The sequence below is a fragment of the Heterodontus francisci genome, chromosome 13, assembly GCF_036365525.1.
Source record: "Heterodontus francisci isolate sHetFra1 chromosome 13, sHetFra1.hap1, whole genome shotgun sequence".
NCBI lineage: Eukaryota > Metazoa > Chordata > Chondrichthyes > Heterodontiformes > Heterodontidae > Heterodontus > Heterodontus francisci.
In genome coordinates this window covers 26,476,728-26,494,214 of record NC_090383.1, presented here as the reverse complement: position 1 = coordinate 26,494,214, position 17,487 = coordinate 26,476,728, and the positions used below count along the sequence as shown (strand labels likewise).

The following is a 17,487-nucleotide window of genomic DNA, read 5'->3' as shown; positions in this document are numbered from 1 at the left end:
TGGAGCAGCTGAGCATTATTTTGTGCCTCTGCAACATGTTAATCAGCCCTTCCCGTAGCCCTCATGGCCCTCCGCATTGTTCACGACTTCTACACCCTGCTGTGTTCCAGACATGGTGTTTTTCCCATGCCCTTTTATTGAAACTTGCAGACTGCTCCCAACAAGCCTTTGAAAGAGCTCCTCAATTAGCTCAACAGGCAATTAATTGGAGTCCCTTTAAAAATGGCTTCCGGTGGCAGCGGGACCCAGTGTCAACCTCCGAGAACGTGATCTTCAAAGTGTATGCACACTTACTCCAGCTCTCACCGGACTTTCAAAATCCAGCCCTTAATATCAGTTAAAAGAATGAGATATAATATTTGAATTCTTCTCCCAGCAATCTGTTCAGTACTGTTCAATGTCAATTGTAGCTGAATGGATTAGTAAAAAGTCAACTGTTGCGGTATATAAATACTTCCTATTCTATACCTACCTTAAAAATGTCGGATATAATTCGGTATTTACAAAACAGACCATTAAAAAGGAAATTGTAATTCCTAGCTTGCCCAAAGATGCGATTACTGCTTTCAGCCAGTATACATCTGAATTAGAAAGAAGTTAAGATGTATAATTTGTAAAAGAAAAAGCATTTGCTCAAACAAAATACTTCCAACTTAAAGATGCATTTAAAGGAAAATTCCTTCTATTAATAACCTAAGTTAAAAGCTTGCCACAGATACTAAACAGGATTAAAAGTTAGAATGAAAGTTTTTACTTGCTTATTATTTCAAATACCACAGGAAACCAAGCTACTGTTTTAGCAATTCATATTTCTTGAGCAGCACTTTAATTATTATTCTTTTGAGAAAAAGGTCTTATATTGGGAGGTTTAGGGGGGATTTGAGGAAGAACTTTTTTACATAGAGGGTGGTGATGGTCTGGAATGTCCTGCCTGGGAGGGTGGTAGAGGCGGGTTGCCTCACATCCTTTAAAAAGTACCTGGATGAGCACTTGGCACGTCATAACATTCAAGGCTATGGGCCAAGTGCTGGCAAATGGGATTAGGTAGACAGGTCAGGTGTCTTTAATGCATCGGTGCAGACTCGATGGGCCGAAGGGCCTCTTCTGCACTGTATTATTCTGTGATCCTGTGATTCTGCTGTTATTTGAAACATTTTATGTGAGGTGCAAAAAATTAATAGGCATTTGCACTTATTCAGTTCTGAAAATTAATTTTTAATGATGGAAAGATGTAGGAGCAACAGGGTGGTGGTGACAGGAGATTTTAATTTTCCCAACATTGACTGGGATTCACTTAGTGTTAGAGGTCTAGATGGAGCAGAATTTGTAAGGAGCATCCAGGAGCGTTTTCTAGAGCAGTATGTAAATAGTCCAACTCGGGAAGGGGCCATACTGGACCTGGTGTTGGGGAATGAGCCGGGCCAGGTGGTTGACGTTTCAGTAGGGGACTACTTTGGGAATAGTGATCACAATTCCGTAAGTTTTAGAATATTCATGGACAAAGACGAGAGTGGTCCTAAAGGAAGAGTGCTAAATTGGGGGAAGGCCAACTATACCAAAATTCGGCAGGAGCTGGGGAATGGAGATTGGGAGCAGCTGTTTGAAGGTAAATCCACATTTGATATGTGGGAGGCTTTTAAAGAGAGGTTGATTAGCGTGCAGGAGAGACATGTTCCTGTGAAAATGTGGGGTAGAAATGGCAAGATTAGGGAACCATGGATGACAGGTGAAATTGTGAGACTAGCTAAGAGGAAAAAGGAAGCATACATCAGGTCTAGGCGGCTGAAGAAAGACGAAGCTTTGAAAGAATATCGGGATTGTAGGCGCAATCTGAAACGAGGAATTAAGAGGGCTAAAAGGGGTCATGAAATATCTTTAGCAAACAGGGTTAAGGAAAATCCCAAAGCCTTTTATTCATATATAAGGAGCAAGAGGGTAACTAGAGAAAGGAATGGCCCACTCAAGGACAAAGGAGGAAAGTTATGCGTGGAGTCAGAGAAAATGGGTGAGATTCTAAACGAGTACTTTGCATCGGTATTCACCGAGGAGAGGGACATGACGGATGTTGAGGTTAGGGACAGATGTTTGATTACTCGAGGTCAAGTCAGCATAAGGAGGGAGGAAGTGTTGGGTATTCTAAAAGGCATTAAGGTGGACAAGTCCCCAGGTCCGGATGGGATTTATCCCAGGTTCGTGTGGGAAGCGAGAAAGGAAATAGCTGGGGCCTTAACAGATATCTGCAGCATCCTTAAACACGGGTGAGGTCCCGGAGGACTGGAGAATTGCTAATGTTGTCCCCTTGTTTAAGAAGGGTAGGAGGGATAATCCAGGTAATTATGGACCGGTGAGCCTGACGTCAGTGGTAGGGAAGCTGCTGGAGAAGATACTGAGGGATAGGATCTATTCCCATTTGGAAGAAAATGGGCTTATCAGTGATAGGCAACATGGTTTTGTACAGGGAAGGTCATGTCTTACCAACTTAATAGAATTCTTTGAGGAAGTGACAAAGTTGATTGATGAGGGAAGGGCTGTAGATGTCATATACATGGACTTCAGTAAGGCGTTTGATAAGGTTCCCCATGGTAGGCTGATGGAGAAAGTGAAGGCGCATGGTGTCCAAGGTGTACTAGCTAGATGGATAAAGAACTGGCTGGGCAACAGGAGACAGAGAGTAGCAGTGGAAGGGAGTTTCTCAAAATGGAGACGTGTGACCAGTGGTGTTCCACAGGGATCCGTGCTGGGACCACTGTTGTTTGTGATATACATCAATGATTTGGAGGAAAGTATAGGTGGTCTGATTAGCAAGTTTGCAGACGACACTAAGATTGGTGGAGTAGCAGATAGTGAAGGGGACTGTCAGAGAATACAGCAGAATATAGACAGACTGGAGAGTTGGGCAGAGAAATGGCAGATGGAGTTCAATCCGGGCAAATGCGAGGTGATGCATTTTGGAAGATCCAATTCAAGAGTGAACTATACAGTAAATGGAAAAGTCCTGGGGAAAATTGATGTACAGAGAGATTTGGGTGTTCAGGTCCATTGTTCCCTGAAGGTGGCAACGCAGGTCAATAGAGTGGTCAAGAAGGCATACGGCCTTCATCGGACGGGGTATTGAGTACAAGACAGGTCATGTTACAGTTGTATAGGACTTTGGTTCGGCCACATTTGGAATACTGCGTGCAGTTCTGTTTAGTTTAGTTTAGTTTAGTTTAGAGATACAGCACTGAAACAGGCCCTTCGGCCCACCAAGTCTGTGCCGACCATCAACCACCCATTTATACTAATCCTACACTAATCCCATATTCCTACCACATCCCCACCTGTCCCTATATTTCCCTACCACCTACCTACACGAGAGGCAATTTATAATGGCCAATGTACCTATCAACCTGCAAGTCTTTGGCATGTGTGAGGAAACCGGAGCACCCGGAGGAAACCCACGCAGACACAGGGAGAACTTGCAAACTCAACACAGGCAGTACCCAGAATTGAACCCGGGTCGCTGGAGCTGTGAGGCTGCGGTGCTAACCACTGTGCCACTGTGCCGCCCTGTCTGGTCGCCACATTACCAAAAGGATGTGGATGCTTTGGAGAGGGTGCAGAGGAGGTTCACCAGGATGTTGCCTGGTATGGAGGGCGCTAGCTATGAAGAGAGGTTGAGTAGATTAGGATTATTTTCATTAGAAAGACTGAGGTTGAGGGGGGACCTGATTGAGGTGTACAAAATCATGAGAGGTATAGACAGGGTGGATAGCAAGAAGCTTTTTCCCAGAGTGGGGGATTCAATTACAAGGGGACACGAGTTCAAAGTGAAAGGGGAAAAGTTTAGGGGGGATATGTGTGGAAAGTTCTTTACGCAGAGGGTGGTGGGTGCCTGGAACGCGTTGCCAGCGGAGGTGGTAGACGCGGGCACGATAGCGTCTTTTAAGATGTATATAGACAGATACATGAATGGGCAGGAAGTAAAGAGATACAGACCCTTAGAAAGTAGGCGACAGGTTTAGATAGAGGATTTGGATCAGCGTAGGCTTGGAGGGCCGAAGGGCCTGTTCCTGTGCTGTAATTTTCTTTGTTCTTTGTTCTTTGTTAATTTATACATTTCTGAAGAATCAAAGAAAGTTTTTCTTTTGTGTAGAGCTTTATCAGGTCTCTGAAAAAATCCTGCAAACATTTCATGCAATTACTTCAAAGTAAGTAGGGAAATTAGGGGTCAGTCTGTAAAATGGTGTTCTCAATAAATACAGGAACTACGTCTTGGGAAATCATGGCTGGCCAGTGATTCACTTTCTATTGCTTTCAATGTATGGAACTCGTGTTGTTGTACAATATCCCAAGGCTTATGATTGCAAAATCATGAGTTCTTCCCAAAAAGGTATCCACATTGCCTGATTTTTATGATCCGGTATTCTTATTTATTTTTTTTATTATTTATTTTTATTTTATTTATTTTGAGATACAGCACTGAAACAGGCCCTTCGGCCCACCGAGTCTGTGCCAACCATCAACCACCCATTTATACTAATTCTACATTAACCCCATTACCCTCTCACATCCCCACCTTCCCTCAATTCCCCTACCACCTATAGTAATAGTATACTATTAATATTTGTGGTGACATTTTAGTGGGTGAGTAGCAAGAGATGGTGCTAGAGCCAGAGGAATCAACATCCAGCTGTCTCATGTTGGAGCATCACCAAACAGTTTCATATTGCAACACAACCCAGATGTCTCAGATTGGAGTATCGATCAACTTATTGGAGCACATCTTGTTAATGAAAATCTTTTAAAAACATAATACCTATTCAAACATTTTGTTGTTCCTGCGTGAAAACCTATATTCTTGTGCTTAATTCCTCTGTTGTACTTTTTAGCAGACCTGTTTTTCCATTTTATTGAATAAAAATGATAGAGCAGGATTTAATATGCGAGTGGTAAGCATTCGTTTAGGAAAAGTGATCAGAAAGTGCCGATATCATTTAAAAATCTTATGTCTTTTGCCATGCACACAAGAAGTATGATGATACAAAAATTATGGAAAAATCTGAGGAGTTATAAAAACTGACTTTGTCTTTTTAAAAAATGGGCCTTTCTTTTAAAAAGTGAGCAATGCTCCAAAATGGCCAGCGAAGGAAAAGGGACTTGGCATTTACATATTCAACTGCTTGACAGGGACAAAGGAAAAGCTTCAAAGCTAAAAGGTGTCAATTGCACCCATCCCACACCAATCCTAAAATATTCCAGAATTGAATGGGTTCTTCTGAAACAAAGAAGGTGTGAAGTAGCCACATCCTGGGCCATTGTGCGATCACCATGGGGGAGAGACCAAAGTGTCTTCTACCCGGAGGCGATATGTAACACAGCTTTACCTTAAAAAGCAGCCGAGAGAGAGAGAGAGAGAAAGAGAGCCTGGAGAGAGACACCCAGAAAGCAGCACCCAAAAAGTTTGTTTCCAGTAAACCAGAAGGCACATGCCCTGCTGTAGAATTCTATGTCTATACTATACAGCAGTGAACTAGAAGTTATCCACTGACTTCAACTGAACTTTCAACCAAGAGAGAAATCTACAATCACCTCAGGCCTGCAACCAATGAGAACTTGACTTCCAAGAGAATTCAACAGGTTTACCATGACCTCCCCCCAAAAGCTATCCCCCACTTATAATCTCTTCCCCTTTTTCCTCTCTGTTCATGTGTGTGTGTGTGTGTGTGTGCGCGCGAATGCTTGAGTGGATGCAGTTGCGACAATTTGGGTTAAGGTGTATTGATCAATAAACAATTGATTTTCTGTTTGCTGCCTGTTTATTTGACAAATAAAACACAAAGGGGTTAAACCCTATTAACAAAATACACTTGCTGCAGTGAAGTGAACAGTGGGAACCACCCAAACCCTACCACGTGGCCTGACACTTTGTATCCAGGTCTATTTAACCTGTTGTATAATGTGGGGATAATCTGATATTGCCTGTTTTATACTACCACCAAAATTAAAAGTATTCCCTGCCCCCGCTGACACCATGTGAAATGCCATGTAGAGAGATGAATAGCTCCATATTTCATTAGCTTTAGCTGTACCATTGAATCAAAGACATCAGATTGAAGATTATATATATTAGGGACTGGATTAATGTGTAACTTACCATCAGATATGACGGCAGTTATCAAGCAGCATGCTCCTGCCAGCAGATTACCTGCTACAAAGGGAAAACGGCGCCCAACCCGATCAATAAGTAGAACAATAATGATTGCTGCTGGTATTTCCACAACTCCTGAGATGAAGAAATTGAGGTAAATATTTCCTCCCACAATTCCCAAACGTATGACAAGCCCGAGATACACCAGAGAACTTGTAAACCTGAAATGAAGAATTTTCATTTGAGTTGATTTATTGCTATGACGCTTAAATGCTGAGCCAATATTTGCCGTCACAAAGAAAACTGTGATAACATGATTACTTTTGGTAAGGTAATGATGTGCCCATGTTTGAATTTGTTATTGCAGTTATCTGTTTAACATAATAATAGATAATGCATCAGGGTAAATCTATCGTAAATAGTTAGACTACTACCTTCAGTATGCTTTCCCTCATTGGGTGATTCTAATTTATTCTTCATATATAGTAGAGGACAATCACAAGGGCATGGTCCTTTTAAGAGTTTGAAATATTATTGACTCACGAGCTGAGATTTTCATCTTCAGTGTGCTGGTATAGAACTTCACTCTCCAGAAGGACTGGTCAGAAATTTGGATGCAGGACTGTTCTCTTTCCATCAATTTCCAATAGGTTCTCCAAGTAGGTCAAGTATTAAACTGGGAAGCTGAAGGTGAAAATCCCAGCTTGTATGACCTCCTTCATTACAACATTTAGCACCTACTCATCTCACTGGCCAATCCTCAATTCTTTTCAAAGGATTCAAACTGTTATCTGTTTGGTTCTGTACACTGCCACCTTATTGAGTCTACCAGACAGGTTCTTAGACTGTAGTTTTTAAACATTAATATTTATTTCATAACAACTATATACACTCCACACTAGCCTGTGTGGCTCCTTCAAAAGCCACGATGTATCTGTTTTTGAGTTTCTCCCATGTGATCTTTTACATCATCATGGTGGGTGGTAAATCTTTACACTCTCTCAAGATTAACCCTTTCATCCCCTTACACTACAAAACACACAAGGGTTAAAATACAATTCTATAAAAACACTTGGCTGAAATTTATGGTGCTGTCGCCAATTACCATAGCGGACGTCAACAATGGAGGCTGCACTTCGCTGAGCCACTGCGATATTAAACACGGCGGCTCATTTAAATGGTCGGGGCGGACCGCACCCCCCCTTCCCGGGGACGTGTCCGGGGAGGGCGTTCTGACCCCGGCAATGGCGTCAGCTGCCTTTGGGCCAGCGCCATTTTTAAAGGTCTTCGAGCCCTAACTTGCAATTTAAATATTTAAACGAGAAATGATTGTAAAAAATTAATTACATTGATCTTGACCCTCTCCCACCCTGCCCCCAATAATCATAGAATTACTTACCTGCCCTCTGCCCCCTCACAAAACACTTACCGGGTGCACCTGACCTTCCCCCCCCCCACCACCCCCAGCCCCACCCCCAAATTCATAAACCTTAAACTTCCCACCATCCCTTACCCCAATGAAATTACTCTGACACTGCTCCTCCCTCCCCCACACTGAAAAACTTACCTGCTCCTCCCTCCCCACCAGTGTTCCGCCTCGGATCCCCGGACAGTGATCCAAAGGCATGGGAGTGCCAGCTACCGGCACCAGTATTGCAGCAGGACAGTCAGTGGGAGCGAGAAGGTAATATATTCATTAAGTTAAATTAATTAACATATTAAAATTCGCTCCCATCGCCGAGCGTTGGGGGTTCGCCATGAGGACCCCCCCACCCCCTCCCTCCACCACAACCCCCGACATCAGGGGTCTGTAAAAATTAGCCCACTGTCTTTGGTCAGTTGAGAGGTGAAGTAGGAGAATCATCTCTATCATTTACCACCTGTCTGTAACAACCTATAGACTCATTGCTTGGTCTCAAACCTTTTCATAAAAGAGTTGGAATAATAGACTCAAAACTAAGAGCTCCATACAGTTTATGACCCAACTGTGACTGAATCCATGCACTTCAAATTCTTATTCCAGATGCACATGCAAGGTAATGAAAGAGGTGTCTATCACTCGAGGGAGAGATGGTGGGGCACCCTGTTAACTTAATTTGCCTAATAGCTTTCCTTCTTGGACACTAATTGTTGACTCTTAGTCCACATCCATTTAGTGGAATGGCAAGTAATGATCAACAAACAATAACATGGTGCTAAAAGATTCAATTATAACAGCTTCACAACTGTGGCTGCCAGCATAGGTCTGTAAACAGGATACTACTCAAATTCTACTTCCAGGTGCTGTGGTTGATATGAAACCATTTAATGTGCATTCCACATGCTTTTGTCCAGTTGAGTTCTAAAATGGCATTGGGATTCTATTGATGTCATCGGACCTCAATTTAAATGACTAAATTAGCTTTGTGCTTGAATCCCAGCAAAATGTCGATGACTACATGGATGGTAGGAATGCAGCTGTAAGTTTTTCCACTCAAATTTCAGTGAGCCACTGCCTGTTTCCACCTGGTGAGAGGCCTCAAAATCTTCCCCAGTGTTATCCAGGCACATAAGCTAATTCATGTTAATATATATGAATTATAAAACGATCTCACCAGTTGTACATCAGAATAAGAGTATTCTTCCTTAACTGTGGTGTTTTTACCAGGTCTGAGACTGAGGGGCTCTTCAGCTCTTCATCGCAATCTTCAATTTGGACTGTCTGCCAAAAGAAAATCCCAAAATGATCAAATATCCTGGAACGTCATTCACTAATAAATGACATATGAAGAAAGGCTCGAATAAACAATCAGTTTTGGCCTAAAGTAATAATTGGCATCTCCTTGGGGTGACCAATGCACGTTAGATATTACAGTCCATTGCTTCATCATACTTGACAGCTAATACCAGATTTCAATAGTTTAGTTACAAACCAAATGCTTTGCTAGGTGTCCAAAATCAGGTGGTGCTGCATTATGGACATTGCACCAGGGATACTACTGTTTGTCTGTTGTAGGCTACAGTAGCATCATGACCACATGTAGTTTGTTGGGTTTTTTTCCTTATAATTCTAAACAGATATTTTGATCATAAACAAACAGGCACTCTCTGTCGGCGCAGTACTCAAGATGCTATGATTGGTCTCAGTGTCTTTAGTTAAGGTACAGGAAACCTCAACCGTGGCACCTTCTTCTGGTTGATCAATACCTAATGCCTCCTGCTCAAAGGTGCCTACACACTGATGTCAGTTGAGGACAGGTTAACTCTTGGATGTGATTTCTCTCCAAAGCCAAATAGTCTGCTTATATTCAGCGTCAAGACTCTCACAGGAAGAATAGCCCTCTGGGTGAGGGCTTCTGCTACTCATGGGATTTTACACCAGCACAAGTTACAAATTTCTGGAGAGCAAGATGGTAGAAAAGGAAAGAAGGATAGCTTTTGATGGATAATTGCCATGTTAGTCACCTCAACGTTTCTTGAGAAAACGTGCTTGTTCTTTTTTGCCATCTTCTGTAGAACTTTCATGGCTTTTCCTTTCTCCTTTCGAGACAGTAACCATCTCGGAGACTCTGGTATTAGCCTGTGAATGTAAGACAGTCGGGTTATTGTTATGGCACAGCTGCTTTCCATACCCAAGCAAACAATAAGTTTTCTTTCATAGACCTTACCAGTAGTATATCAGGAAGCAGAAGTTTGGTATGGTAGCCGTCAGTTGCAAGTTTCTCCAGGCAGGTATAAGATAAGCAATAGCAGAAAATATTATTATGCCAAAGCTGAAACACATCTGGTTCAGAATCCCCACTGTTCTTCTGTACTCTAATCCAACAAGTTCTGTAGCTAGGGGGTGAGGTGGAAAAAGCACATATTTCAGGACCTGCATTGCACATTTCCATTCCTGCTTGCTTTTGCAAGAAGTCCATACTCTATTGCCTCCTGTTGAATCAGCAATCTGTCTGCCTCCTTCTTGAATGTTTTAAATGACAGCATTCAATGCTGGATGCCAGCTTATTCCACCAGGCTGCAATTATTAAGTGTGCAAAAGATTTCCTTTACATCACAATCACTTTTCAGTTTTCTCTACTTATAATATTAAATATTACCAGTACTGGATGGCCTCCTTCTGTGCTGTAGATCTATTGTTTTATTGCGCTCATTTTCCTGATTTGCTTGCTTGCTGATTGTGTGGCTCAGTTGGTAGTATTCTTGCCACTTCAGCTTCAAGTCACATAGCAGTGAACAGCATAAAAATCAATGCTGACACCCCAGTGCAATACTGAGGGAGTGCTGCACTGTTGGAGGAGCTGTCTTTCAGATGAGATGTTAAACCAAGGCCCCATCTGCCCTTTCAGGTGGACATAAAAGATCCCATGACACTACTTTGAAGAAGAGCAGGGGAGGTCTCCTGGCCAATATTTATCCCTCAATCAACATCACAAAAAGCAGATTATCTGGGCATTATCACATTGCTGTTTATGGGAGCTTGCTGTGCACAAATTGGCTGCCGCATTTCCTAAATTGCAACAGTGACAACACGTCAAAACAAGTACTTCATTGATTGTAAAATGCTTTGAGACATTTGGCGATTGTGAAAGGTGCTATATAAATGCAAGACTTTTTCTTTCTTCTACTGAAGGTTGCCTCAACCTTGTCGATTTTTTTGTGACTTTAAACACCCAAAATTATATTTGAGGACACTGTTCGTTGATGGTAACCCTAGGTATGAGAAAAGAATGTTCCCAGAAGCCATAGCTACTGTAAGATTGGCACTAATAAATTGGAAGTTACATTCTAACTTGAATCTTGTACTTTGAATTGGATTCTTCACAAATTAACATCTAAATGTTTAAGGCAATCGTAGACATTGTTTTGTCCATTAGTTGAATAAACAGCTTAGTATCTCTGCTAAAATAATGGACAGGGGAATTAATGTATTTGCATGTTAACCTTTAAAGAGCCCAACTTAAAAGGCGGAAATCTGGTGTGGTCTTTTATGAAGTTTACCTAATTCGCCCGAAACGATTTTTGGCTTAATTTATAGTTATGACATTACTATAAATTTGCAGTTGGATAGTTGCAGTTCAGAAGGGAAAGCACTCCCAAAGATATACAAGCAGGCTGGGATGTTGGGCTGGATTTTATGGGCCCCCCTGAGACAGGGTTGGAGGCGAGGGGACCCATAGAATCGCGATGGGAAGTAGGGGACGGAGGGCATGTCACCTCCCCGTTGCCAAGCGAATGTGTCAGGGGCAAGATAGGCCAACGATGACCTTTCCACCCAAAGGCCAATTGACACCCTTAAATGGCCTATTAACAGCCACTTAAGGGTCTCTTCCCCCCGCTTCTGGGATTTAACCAGCAGCGGGGCAGGTGCCTTTGCCATATGGGGAGGTCACCCAGTAATACGAGGGACCCTCGCTGCGGGCTTGGGGGCTTGGGGAGGGGGGTCCCTCCTCTGTGAGCAATCTGTGGCCCATGGAGGACACCACCAGGAAAAAATCTGTCTCCCTGGAACCCCTCCCTCTGCACTTAACGTCCACCCTCCTACCCAACCTCGCCAGGGCTTTCTGGACAGGCCTGGGTGACCCCTGAGGTCCAGGATTCCACCACTGGGCCTGGGTCTAAGGCTTCTGCAGTACCGGCAGTGGCCACTGCTGTTGGTGGCACTGCCGATACTGCTGAGCTGCCAGCCCTGTGATTGGCCGGCAGCTCTTGGAGGTGGGATCCCTGTCTTAAAAGGGATGGGGATCCTGGCGCTGGCCACTTAAGTGCTGGAACAACGTAAGCTCGTGCCGGGGGCGGGGGGGTGGGGGTGCTTGGAAAGGCCGAGGCGGGGTTCCCGCTGCCTTTTTGGTCCAGCGCTGGGAGCCCTGCTGGCACCACATAATCCAGCCCATTGTATAGGACCAGTTATTTGGATTTGGAATACCAGCTAACTCAGAATTGTGCATTCTCATATAATTCCTTGAAAGAAAGAAAGGCTTGCATTTCTATAGCGCCTTTCACAATCTCAGGATGTCCCAAAGTGCTTTACAGTCAACAAAGTACTGTTGAATTGTAGGAAATGTAGCAGCCAATTTGCACACAGCAAGTTCCCACAAACAGCACTATGATAATGTCTAGATAATCTGTTTATGTGATGTTGATTGAGGGATACCGGGGATAACTCCCCTGATCTTTTTTATAGTGCCATGGGATCTTTAATGCCTATGTTAAAGAGCAGACATCTCATCTGAAAAATGGAACATCAGCCTAATTTTTGTGCTCAAGTCTCTGGGGTGGGACTTAAACTCGCAACCTTCTGACTTAGAGGTGAGATGGCTACCTATTGAACCATGTCTGACAAAGCTGTGGTATTTATACAGAAGCAAAATACACTCCACAGATGCTGCCTGACCTGCTGAGTATTTCCAGTATTTTGTGTTTTTCTTCCCTGAGATAGTTTTATGATATTGGAATGGTTTTCATTCTGAGTTGCCCACCCAGGGACTTAACCAACCAGAGAATGTGGTCAATGAGAGCAGTGAGGAAGATGGGTTCTTGTCCAAGGTGGTAACTTTGATTGGCAATTTGCTAAATCAATGCTGCACAGGGAAAGCTGAGGGCAGGTTTGGAGGTCAACCATTGTCTTCTCTTTCTCTGGAGAGTTGGAATCTGGAATGCCAGGTAAACCTATTAATCAGGATTGAGTTGCATATTTTGTTTCTGTTTGTGATACAAGGAGTAGTAGGGAATTGATTGAATCTTACTGGAAAACTGTATTGTTCATTCATAAATTAAAGTTGTTGGTTTACAATTGGCTTTGCCTTACAAGAATGCCAACCAATCCACTCTGATGATGCAGGCTCATCTAAGTACAAGTGTCCGTAAGTAACAAATGGGATCATAGCCTATTCAACAGGAGGATATACAACTGACAAATGATACTTGTCCAATACCCCAGAGGACTGTGGATGCTCAGACGTTGAGTATTCAAGACTGAGATAGATAGATTTTCGAACTCTAGGGGAAATCAAGGGATTATGGGATCAAGCGGAAAAGTGAAGTTGAGGTCAAAGATCAATAAATGGCGGAGCAGGCTTGAGGGGTTGTATGACTTACTTCTGCTCCTATTTCTTATGTTCTTATGTTCAATAGCTTATAAAATAGGAGTGTCTGCAACTAACAATTGAAACAGGTCTAATAACAAATTAAAAACAAAAAGGAAAGACATTTGTTTTTTAATATAGTGCCTTTCATGAGGACAACCCAAAGTGCTTGACAGCCAATGAAATACTTTTAAAAAGGTAAGAAAAGTAAAAGTGCTGCCTGCCAACAGGTAATTAAACAGGACTAATAGCAAATACAATCAGTGTCATTAATCATTGTGGGTAGAAATATTTATTACTAAGATAAGAAAGTAAAAGCTTACTTAAGACATAGACACTCAGCCAGCCACCCTTGCTGAACAATCCTTGCACAATGCGGAAGATGATGAACCAATTGTAATTTGATGCAAATGCCACTCCAAGCCCTGACACCGAGGTCACAAATATGGAAAGCAAGAAGATTCGTTTTCTACCATATCTTTGAAAAGCAGAGGTACGTTTTCATGTTTAAATATGTAAAAATTATTGAGTATCAGCAAATATGTAATTGGCAAATGGCAATGTAGATGTGAATTATACATACATGTCTGCTCCATAACCCAGCAATACTGTTCCAATCATAAATCCCAGATTTAGACAAGCGTGGGACAGGTCTACCTTCCAGGCATCAGCACACACAAGTCCAAACTGTACAAGTAATAAAGGTAGACAAGCATGACAATATAACATTATTAATCTGACATCTCATACTTTTTGAACTGTTTATTTATCACAGCTAAGCATGATATTGTGCTCATCGTATGCCCATACATGCCCACTTTCCAGCAAAACTCACTGGATATGTGATCGGGACAGTAACCTTTGCTAATGTTCCTTCTCTGTGGCTCAACCGGTTAAGTGTGATGTTTCCCTCACTGCTGCTTGAGCTGAGATAAGCTAACTCAGCACGGGCCATGGATCAAACCTAGGACTTGCCTAATCTGTATGGCTTAATTCCACTTAATTCCTTTATCAACTGATCCTTCAAGTAGTCCATCTGTGGAGCTTGAACTGGGCAAGTCTCAAGAACAGCTGCATTTATGGAAACTTAAAGGGGTGGAAATTGAGCCTGTTTAGCACTACCACCAAAGAACAATTCTACGTCCAACATTCAGAGCTTAAGGTCCCCAGATATCAATGTGTGGGGATATGGGCTTCCTGTTCCAGATTAAAGCTAAAGGGGGAGATTAGAAAGACTAAAAGCAAACATAAGGGGAAAAAACTAGCAAAAAAACAAAGGGCAAGAAAAAAGCATATTAGCAGTAATAGTCAGGAAGGAAGTAAGCCGAGTGAAAAATGGGGGAATGGCAGATACAAAATAAGTTGTCTCAATTTTCACAGATAGGGTGAGTATTGGAGGTTACAATTCCAAGAGAAATGGTATTCTACAAAAAGTTACTTCAACTCAAAAATCATCAGAACCTCTTGGCTTATCTTCAAGGCTCCTGAGGGAAGCTAGGAAAATATAGTAGATACACTGACTAATATTATCTAAAATTTTGTGGAAAGGAACATTGACCTTGAGGACTGAAAGCTTCCAAATGTGACTCTGCTCATCAAGAGATGGGTTAAACCAGGACATTGTTGCCCACTTTGTCTCACAGCAGTTGTTGGGAAACAACTAGAATCTGTTATTGGGAATTGAAGTTATTAAGCACTTGGCACAAGTTAATTAGGGTCAGTCAACATAGATGCCTAAAGGGCAAATTCTGCTTGACCAGCCTCATCAAATTCTTTAAAGAACTAACAGTGAGGTTAGATAAAGGAAATGCAGTGGGTTTTTTGCATTTTCAAAAAATATTTGATAAGGTATTACACAAGAACCTTATAAGACAAATATGGGCACATAAGAGAATGTGGCCACATGGATATAGAGATGCTTGAAGACAGAAAGCAAAGGTTAAGCGTAAAAGGAAGTCTACTGACAGCACCAAATTTATTGTGTGAATGGGTGGGTGGGAAGGCGGTATATCAAATTGTGATGAAGATTGTGGAAGACTGGATGAGGACATAGATGGGCGAGCAGGATTGGTGAAAGATTTTTTATTATTCATGGGATGTGGGCGTCGCTGGCTAGGCCAGCATTTATTGCCCATCCCTAATTACCCTTGAGAAGGTGGTGATGAGCTGCCTTCTGGAAACGCTGCAGTCCATGTGAGGTAGGTACACCCACAGTGCTGTTAGGAAGGAAGTTCCAGGATTTTGACCCAGCGACAGTGAAGGAACGGCGATATAGTTCCAAGTCAGGATGGTGTGTGACTTGGAGGGGAACTTGCAGGTGATGGTGTTCCCATGCATCTGCTGCTCTTGTCCTTCGAGGTGGTAGAGGTCGCGGGTTCGGAAGGTGCTGTCGAAGGAGCTTTGGTGCATTGCTGCAGTGCATCTTGTAGATGGTACACACTGCTGCCACTGTGCGTCGGTGGTGGAGGGCGTGATTGTTTGTGCATGGTGTGCCAATCAAGTGGGCTGCTTTGTCCTGGATGGTGTCGAGCTTCTTCAGTGTTGTTGGAGCTGCACGCATCCAGGCATGTGGAGAGTATTCTATCACACTCCTGACTTCTGCCTTGTAGATGGTGGACAGGCTTTGGGGAGTCAGGAGGTGAGTTAATCGCTGCAGGATTCCTAGCCTCTGACCTGCTCTTGTAGCCACAGTATTTATATGGCTACTCCAGTTCAGTTTCTGGTCAATGGTATCCCCCAGGATGTTGATCGTGGGGGATTCAGCGATGGTAATGCCATTGAATGTCAAGGGGAGATGGTTAGATTCTCTCTTGTTGGAGATGGACATTGCCTGGCACTTGTGTGGCACAAATGTTACTTGCCACTTATCAGCCCAAGCCTGGATATTGTCCAGGTCTTGCTGCATTTCTACATGGACTGCTTCAGTATTTGAGGAGTCGCGAATGGTGCTGAACATTGTGCAATCATCAGTGAACATCCCCACTTCTGACCTTATGACAGGAGGAAGGTCATTGATGAAGCAGCTGAAGATGGTTGGGCCTCGGACACTACCCTGAGGAACTCCTGCAGTGATGTCCTGGAGCTCAGATGTTTGACCTCCAACAACCACAGCCATCTTCCTTTGCGCTAGGTATGACTCCAACCAGAGGAGAGTTTTCCCCCTGATTCCCATTGACTCCAGTTTTGCTAGGGCTCCTTGATGCCATACTCGGTTAAATGCTGCCTTGATGTCAAGGGCAGTCACTCTCACCTCACCTGTTGAGTTCAGCTCTTTTGTCCACATTTGAACCAAGGCTGTAATGAGGGCAGGAGCTGAGTGGCCCTGGCGGAACCCAAACTGAGCATCACTGAGCAGGTTATTGCTAAGCAACTGCTGCTTGATGGCACTGTTGTTTACATCTTTCATCACTTTACTGATGATTGAGAGTAGACTGATGGGGCGGTAATTGGCCGGGTTGGACTTGTCCTGCTTTTTGTGTACAGGACATACCTGGGCAATTTTCCACATTGCCCGGTAGATGCCAGTGTTGTAGCTATACTGGGACAGCTTGGCTAGGGATGCGGCAAGTTCTGGAGCACAGGTCTTCAGTACTATTGCCAGAATATTGTCAGGACCCATAGCCTTTGCAGTATCCAGTGCTTTCAGTCGTTTCTTGATATCACGTGGAGTGAATCGAATTGGCTGAAGTCTGGCATCTGTAATGCTGGGGACTTCAGGAGGGGGCTAAGATGAATCATCAACTCGGCACTTCTGGCTGAAGATTGTTGCAAATGCTTCTGCCTTACCTTTCGCACTGATGTGCTGGGCTCCCCCATCATTGAGGATGGGGATATTTGTGGAGCCACATCCTCCAGTTAGTTGTTTAATTGTCCACCACCATTCACGACTGGATGTGGCAGGACTGCAGAGCTTAGATCTGATCCATTGGTTATGGGATCGCTTAGCTCTGTCTTTTGCATGCTGCTTATGCAGTTTGGCATGCAAGTAGTCCTGGGTAGTCGCTTCACCAGGTTGACACCTCATTTTGAGGCATTCCTGGTGCTGCTCCTGGCCTGCCCTCCTGCACTCTTCGTTGAACCAGGGTTGGTCTCCTGGCTTGATGGTAATGGTAGAGTGGGGGATATGCTGGGCCATGAGGTTACAGATTGTGGTTGAGTACAATTCTGCTGCTGATGGCCCACAGCGCCTCATGGATGCCCAGTTTTGCCTTGCTAGATCTGTTCGAAATCTATCCCATTTAGCACGGTGACAGTGCCACACAACACGATGGACGGTATCCTCAATGTGAAGGC

The 17,487-nt window shown here is 43.4% G+C and overlaps 1 protein-coding gene across 3 annotated transcripts in view; it reads right to left on the bottom strand.

Annotated features, from left to right (window-relative positions):
- Positions 1 to 17,487, bottom strand: part of LOC137376297 (solute carrier family 22 member 2-like) — a 43,902-nt gene that overhangs the window by 24,196 nt on the left and 2,219 nt on the right. For 2 of the 3 annotated variants that reach the window (XR_010976163.1, XM_068044566.1), the window contains exons 2-8: positions 13,778 to 13,881; positions 13,518 to 13,672; positions 9,778 to 9,946; positions 9,575 to 9,689; positions 8,725 to 8,831; positions 6,137 to 6,351; positions 473 to 581 (exon numbers count right to left, since the gene is read on the bottom strand). Coding sequence is in view for 2 of the 3 variants with exons in the window: in XM_068044566.1 (XP_067900667.1) it covers positions 473 to 581; positions 6,137 to 6,351; positions 8,725 to 8,831; positions 9,575 to 9,689; positions 9,778 to 9,946; positions 13,518 to 13,672; positions 13,778 to 13,881 (974 nt within the window). In the remaining variant the exon portion in view is untranslated. The remainder of the gene's footprint in view (positions 1 to 472; positions 582 to 6,136; positions 6,352 to 8,724; positions 8,832 to 9,574; positions 9,690 to 9,777; positions 9,947 to 13,517; positions 13,673 to 13,777; positions 13,882 to 17,487) is intronic. The other variant, XM_068044567.1, reaches the window with a different exon arrangement.